At 42.8% G+C, this 7,288-nt stretch overlaps 1 protein-coding gene across 1 annotated transcript; it reads left to right on the top strand.

The window, feature by feature from the left end:
* Positions 1 to 1,532: 1,532 nt before the first annotated feature.
* LOC135441803 (eukaryotic translation initiation factor 3 subunit C-like) lies at positions 1,533 to 7,070 on the top strand (the record flags this gene model as incomplete). Its single annotated transcript, XM_064701354.1, has 5 exons — positions 1,533 to 1,592; positions 2,042 to 2,165; positions 2,877 to 2,942; positions 6,039 to 6,114; positions 6,892 to 7,070. Coding segments are annotated over exons 2-5 (419 nt in total), but the record flags the coding sequence as incomplete, so codon positions are not given.
* Positions 7,071 to 7,288: the final 218 nt, after the last annotated feature.

The following is a 7,288-nucleotide window of genomic DNA, read 5'->3' as shown; positions in this document are numbered from 1 at the left end:
TAATTTCGGAGGTAAAATCCAACATTTTTGAGTCCAAATCGGCCGTTGTGGGCGGTAAAAAACCGATAATTGTGAGTTAAAAACTGGCAAATTCTAAGGTTAAAAGCTCAAATTTGAGGCAAAACAAGTAGAGTTTTATTAAAAATACGGTATTTCTACCCAGAAATGTGGTTTTGAGGCGGAAAATTCTGCCATTTCTGGATTAAAATCAGCCGATTTAGAGAGGTGGAAACATTGGAGGTTGTGAGGTGAAAAATCTTCAATTCTGAGGTAAAATCCCGCGAATTCTGAGGTAAAAGTTGCAGAATTTGCAGCTAAAACCTCGATTATTATTTAAAATTTTCAGTTTTCATCGTGAAATGCATCTTTGGGGGGTAAATTCCGGTATTTTTGAGCTAAAATTGGCCAATTTAGGGAAATAACAAATCCCGATAATTCTGGAGGGAAAAATCGTGAACTGTGAGGTAAAAACTGGAGAATTCTGAGGTAAAAATTGCTGAGTTTGTGACTGAAAAGTTGATTATTGTTCAAAACATTCAATTCTCACCCAAAATTGCGAATTTTGGAGGTAAAATCAGAGATTTTGGATCAAAATCGGCTGATTCAGGGAGAGAAAAAACCCGAAAATTGTGTGGTAAAAATTCGTAGTAAAACTCTGAGGTAAAAATCGCCTAAATTGAAACCAAACCCTTCATTTTAATTTAAAGCCTTCAATTTTTAATCAGAAACACAACTTTGGGGGGTAAAATTCCGAATTTTTGTGTTAAAATTGGCCAGATTGGGGGAGGGAACAAATTGACAATTCTGTGGTAAAAACTGGTGAATTGTGAGGGAAAATTCGTAAATTCTGAAGGAAAACCCTTCAAATCTGAAGTTAAAAAGTAGATTTTAATTAAAAACATTCAATTCTCACCGAAAATCTCAATTTTCTGAGGTGAAATGCGAGATTTTTGGTTAAAATCAGCTGATTTTAAGAGGGGAAAAATCCCGATACTGCTGAGGTAAAAATCGCCGAAGCTGAAGCAAAACAAAACGATTTTTATTAAAAACTTTGAGTTTTTACCCAGAAACGCATTTTTGGAGGGTAAAATTCAGCATTTTTGGATAAAAATCTGCCAGGTTGTGAAGGTAAAATCTTGATAATTGTGAGGTAAAATACCGATAATTGTGAGGTAAAATACCGATAATTATGATGTTAAAATCGCCGAATTTGTGGCAGAAATGTCGATTAATTTTCAAAACGTTCGATTCTTACCCAAAATTGCGAATTTCGGTGATAAAATCCGAAATTTTTGGGTCGCAATCGGGAGATTTAGGGAAGAAAAAAACCCGATAGTTGTGAGGGAAAAACCTTGGAATCTGAGTTTAAAAATCTATTTTTATTCAAAACGTTATATTTTTTACCCAAACCGCGACTTTTTGGGTCAAAATCCTCCGAGTTCGGCTCTTTGCCACTTTGGGACTCGCTTTCCCATCGTCCCTTGTGCGCCAACCGGAAGTTGGCCAGTCTAAAGAGAGGAAGTGACGCAGCGTCACTTCCGTTTCGGCCTTTCAGCCCTTCCGTACCGGCGGCTCCGCGTGCGGCGCGTTCGGTGCGGGGGGGGAAGGGGCGGAATTGGGGGGTGGGGGAGGGGCCCGGGGGTGTCCCGGGGTGGGGGAGGGGCCCGGGGGGAGTGCGGGGGAGGATTTGGGGCGAAATTCGCGGATTTTGGGGGAAAAAACGCGGCAGAAATCGGAGCTTGGGGCACGTGAGGGGGGTGGGGGAGGGGCGGGATTTGGGAGTTTTTGCGCCGAATTTTGGGGTTCTGAGGGAAAATTGGAGGATTTTGGGCTGGAATTGTTGATTTGTTGCTTAAATTAAGGATTTTTATTCTAAATTTTGCTTTAAAACTCCCAATTTTCACCCTAAACCCCCTCAGCTTTTGGGTCAAAACGCTCTAATTATAGGTTTAACCCATGAAGTTTCTCATGAAATTTTGGGTAAAAATCGTGAAATTTCGGGTCCGAACCTCGGGGTTTTTTGGCGGTTTTGTCTCCCCAGGCTGCCCCTCCCTCTGTGTCGCGATAATGTCGCGATTCTTCACCACCGGCTCCGACTCCGAGTCCGAGTCCTCAGCGTCGGGAGATGAAACCGCGCCCAAAGCGCCGGGGGGACCCTACAGCAAGTGGGCGGGGCTTGGAGGGAAAAGGGGCGGGGCTTGGAGGGAAAAGGGGTGGGGTTTAAACAAAATGGGGAGGGGTAAAGAAAAAAGAGAGGGGTTTAAAGGGAAAGGGGCGTGGCTAAAGAGATTGGGGAGGGGGCTAAAGAAAAGGGGGAGGAGTTTAAGGGAAAAGGGGTGGGGTTAAAGAGGAGTTAAAGGAAAAGGGGAGGGGCTTAGAAGAGGGACTAAAGGAAAAGTGGAAAGAAACAAGGGGAGGAGCTTAAAGGTAAAAGGGGCGTGGCCTAAAGGGAAAGGAAAGTGTTAAGAGCAAGGGGAGGGGTTCAAGATAAAGGGGAGGGGCTTAAGAGAGTAAAGGAAGGGTTTAAAGAAAAAGGGGAGGGGTTAAAGAGGAAGGGGAGGGGCTTAAGAGAGTGGAGGAAGGGTTTAAAGAAAAAGGGGAGGGGTTAAAGAGGAAGGGGAGTGGTTTAAGTGGAGTGGAAAGGGTTAAAATGGGTGGGGCAGGATGGGAAAGGGGCGGGGTTCAAGGAAAGGGGGAGGGGCTAAAAGGAAAAGATTTAAAGGGAAGTGGGAGGGGTTAAAGGGAAAAGGGGCGGGGTTAAAGGAAAGGGGAGTGGCTGAAGGAAAGGGAGTTAAATGAAAAGGGGCGGGGCTAAAGTAAAGGGGTGGAGTTAAAGCAAATGGGGCGGGGTTTAAGGTGTCTGGCCCCGCCCCCAGGCCGCTGCTGCTCAGTGAGGATGAGGAGGACACCAAGCGCGTGGTGAGGAGCGCCCGCGACAAGAGGTGAGCGATCGATCGCTATTGATCGGGTATTGATCGGTTATTGATTGGTTATTGGTCAGTGTTTGATCGTCCATTGATCACCTATTGATTGGGTATTGATCAGTGTTTGATCGTCCATTGACCACCTATTAATTGGTTATCAATCAGTGTTTGATCGTCCATTGATCACCTATTGATTGGGTATTGATCAGTGTTTGATCGTGCATTGGCCGCCTATTGATTAGGTATTGATCAGTGTTTAATCGTCCATTGATCACCTGTTGATTGGGTATTGATCAGGATTTGATCGTCCATTGATCACCTATTGGCTTCAAATTTACCCAAATCAATCCAAATCGATCCTTATTGATCCCTATTGGTCCTAATGGGTCCCTATTGATCCCTATTGGTTTGCTTTCTATTGATCCTAATGGCTTCCAATCAACCCAAATCAATCCTGATCAATCCCTATTGATCCCTATTGATCCCAATGGCTCCAAATTGATTCCTGTTGGTTCCAATGGGTGCGTATTGATCCCTATTGGTTGTGGTTGATTTGGTTCTTATCAATGCCTATTGATCCCAATGGCTCCAAATTCATCCCAATTGATCCTGATTGATCCATATCGATCCTTATTGGTCCCTATTGATCCAAATCAACCCCAGTAGGTCCGAACTGATCCCTATTGATCCCTATTGGTTCCTATTGGTTTGGTTCCTATTGATCCCAATGGCTCCAAATCGACCCTGATTGATCCCTGTTCATCCCTATTGATCTCTGTTGATCCCTATTGATCCCAATGGCCCCAAATTGATCCCTATTGGTCCCAGTGGGTCTCTATTGATCCCTATTGGTTTGGTTTCTATTGATCCCAATGGCTCCAAATTGATCCCTATTGGTTTCAATGGGTCTGTATTGATCCCTATTGATTCCTATTGGTTTGGTTCCTATTGATCCCAATGGCTGCAAATCGACCCTGATTGATCCTGATTGATCCCCATTGATCCCAATGGCCCCAAATTGATCCCTATTGGTCCCAATGGGTCCGTATTGATCCCTATTGGTTCCTATTGGTTTGGTTCCTATTGATCCCAATGGCTCCAAATCGACCCCAATTGATCCCTATTGGTCCCTATTGATGTCTATTGATCCCAATGGGTCTGTATTGATCCCAATGGGTCTGTATTGATCCCTATTGGTCCCTATTGACCTCTATTGATCCCTATTGATCCCAATAGCCCCAGACTGATCACTATTGGTCTCTATTGGTTTGGTTTCTATTGATCCCAATGGCTCCAGATTGACCCCAATTGATCCTGATTGATCCCTATTGATCCCAATGGCTCCAAATCAAACCCAATTGATCCCGATTGATCCTTATTGATCCCAATGGCTCCAAATCGAACCCTGTTCACCCCTATTGATCTCTATTGATCCCTATTGGTCCCAATGGGTCCGTATTGATCCCTATTGGTTCCTATTGGTTTGGTTTCTATTGATCCCAATGGCTCCAAATTGACCCCAATCGATCCCTATTGATCCCAATGGCTCCCTATTGATCCCTGTTGGTTTCAGTGAGTCTGTATTGATCCCTATTGGTTCATATTGATCCCAATGGCTCCAAATCGACCCAGATTGATCCTGATTGATCCCTATTGATCCCAATGGCCCCAGATTGATCCCTATTGGTCCCAATGGCCCCAAATTGATCCCTATCAGTTTCAATGGGTCTGTATTGATCCCTATTGGTTCCTATTGGTTTGGTTCCTATTGATCCCAATGGCTCCCTATTGATCCCTGTTGGTTTCAGTGGGTCTGTATTGATCCCTATTGGTTCATATTGATCCCAATGGCTTCAAATCGACCCCAATTGATCCCAATAGCCCCAAATTGATCCCTGGTCTCTACTGATCACTATTGGTTTGGTTCATATTGATCCCAATGGCTCCAAATCGACCCCAATTGATCCCTATTGATCCCTATTGATCCCAATAGCCCCAGACTGATCACTATTGGTCTCTATTGGTTTGGTTTCTATTGATCCCAATGGCTCCAAATCGACCCCAATTGATCCTGATTGATCCCTATTGATCCCAATGGCCCCAAATTGATCCCTATTGGTTCCAATGGGTCCGTATTGATCCCTATTGGTTCCTATTGGTTTGGTTTCTATTGATCCCAATGGCTCCAGATTGACTCCAATCGATCCCTATTGATCCCTATTGATCTCTATTGATCCCAATGGGTCTGTATTGATCCCTATTGGTCCCTATTGACCTCTATTGATCCCTATTGGTCTCAACAGCCCCAAATTGATCCCTATTGGTTCCTATTGGTTTGGTTCCTTTTGATCCCAATGGCTCCAAATCGACCCCAATCAATCCTGATTGATCCCTATTGATCCCAATGGCTTCAAATTGACCCAGATCAATTCCAATCAATCCCTATTGATCCCAATGACCCAAAATCGATCCTGATTTATCCTGATTGATCCCAGTCAGCCCCAATTGATCCCAATGGCCCCAATTGATCCCTATTGGTTTGGTTCCTATTGATCCCAATGGCTCCAAATCGACCCCAATTGATCCCTATTGATCCCAATCAACCCCAATTGATCCCAATGGTTCCAAATTGACCCCAATTGATCCCTGTTCATCCCTATTGATCTCTGTTGATGCCTGTTGGTCCCAATGGGTCCGTATTGATCCCTATTGGTTCCTATTGGTTTGGTCCCTATTGATCCCAATGGCTCCAAATTCATCCCAATTGATCCCTATTGATCCCAGTCAGCCCCAATTGATCCCAATTGGTCCTAATGGGTCCGTATTGATCCCTATTGGTTCCTAATGGTTTGGTTCCTGTTGATCTCAATGGCTCCAGATTGACTCCAATCAATCCCTATTGATCCCTATTGATCCCAATGGCCCCAAATTGATCCCTGTTGGTCTCTATTGGTTTGGTTTCTATTGATCCCAATGGCTCCAGATTGACCCCAATCGATCCCTATTGATCCCAATGGCTCCAAATCGACCCAAATTGATCCTAAATGACCTGTATTGATCCCTATTGATCCCAATGGCCCCCAATCGATCCCGATCACTCCCTATTGATCCCAGGTACGAAGAGCTGACCAACCTGATCCGCTCCATCCGCAATGCCATGAAGATCCGCGACGTCAGCCGCTGCCTCGAGGTGCCCAAAACCCCAAATTTTCCCTCCTTTTGCCCCAAATATTCTTTTTTTTCTATTTATAATTTGTTTTCCCCCTTTTTTCCCCATTGTTTCTCCTTTCATCCCATTTTCCCCATTTTTTCTCCTTTTTCCAATGTTTTTCTCATTTTTTTCTTTTTCCCCCTTTTTATCCCCTGATTTTTCACCATTTCCCCCCTAAAAATTCCCTTTTTTTTCCCCATTTTCATTCTAAAAATTCTGTTTTTCCCTCTAAAAATTCTGTTTTTCCCTCTAAAAATTCCCTTTTTTCCCCTATTTTTCCCTTCTAAAAATTCCCTTTTTTCCCCTATTTTTCCCTCTAAAAATCCCATTTTTTCCCCATTTTCTCCCCAAATTTTCCCCAATTTTTTCCCAATTTTCCCCTTATTTTTCCCTCTAAAAATTCCCTTTTTTCCCCTATTTTTCCTCTCTAAAAATTCCATTTTTTCCCCATTTTCTCCCCAAATTTTCCCCATTTTCCCCCTAAAAATTCCCTTTTTTCCTTATTTTTCCATCTAAAAATTCCCTTTTTCCCCTGCTTTTTTCCCGTCTACAAATTCCCTTTTTTCCCCTATTTTCCCCTAATTTCCCCCTATTTTTTCCTCTTAAAATTTCCTTTTTTCCTTATTTTTCCCTCTAAAAATTCCCTTTTTTTCCTATTTTTCCCTCTAAAAATCCCATTTTTTTCCCAATTTTCACCCAATTTTCTCCCAAAATCCCATTTTTCACCCAAATTTCCCATTTTTCCCATTTTTCCAGGAGTTTGAGCTGCTGGGCCGTGCCTGGACCAAGGCCAAGGGCGTCGTGGACAGGGATGGAGTTCCCAGGTTCTACCTCAGGATCCTGGCTGACCTCGAGGATTATCTCAATGAGGTTTGGAGAAAAACACAAAATTCAGGATATTTAGGAATTTGGGGAATTTTTCCAGATTTTTTGGGGTTTTTTTAGTGAAAATTTGGCTTTTTTTCCTTTTTTTTCTGATTTTTTTCTCATTTTTTTCCAAATTTTATTCTGAATTTTCTTTGATTTTTTTCCCTGATTTTTCAAAATTTTTTTCTGATTTTTTACTAAATTTGTTGTGGTTTTTTTTCTGATTTTTTTCTCATTTTTTTCCAAATTTTTCCTGACTTTTCTTTGATTTTTTTCCCTGATTTTT

The sequence above is a fragment of the Zonotrichia leucophrys genome, unplaced genomic scaffold (genome assembly GCF_028769735.1).
Source record: "Zonotrichia leucophrys gambelii isolate GWCS_2022_RI unplaced genomic scaffold, RI_Zleu_2.0 Scaffold_545_34021, whole genome shotgun sequence".
In the NCBI taxonomy this organism is placed as follows: domain Eukaryota; kingdom Metazoa; phylum Chordata; class Aves; order Passeriformes; family Passerellidae; genus Zonotrichia; species Zonotrichia leucophrys.
The sequence above is the reverse complement of the archived record's forward strand: the minus strand, read 5'-3'. Positions and strand labels throughout refer to the sequence as shown.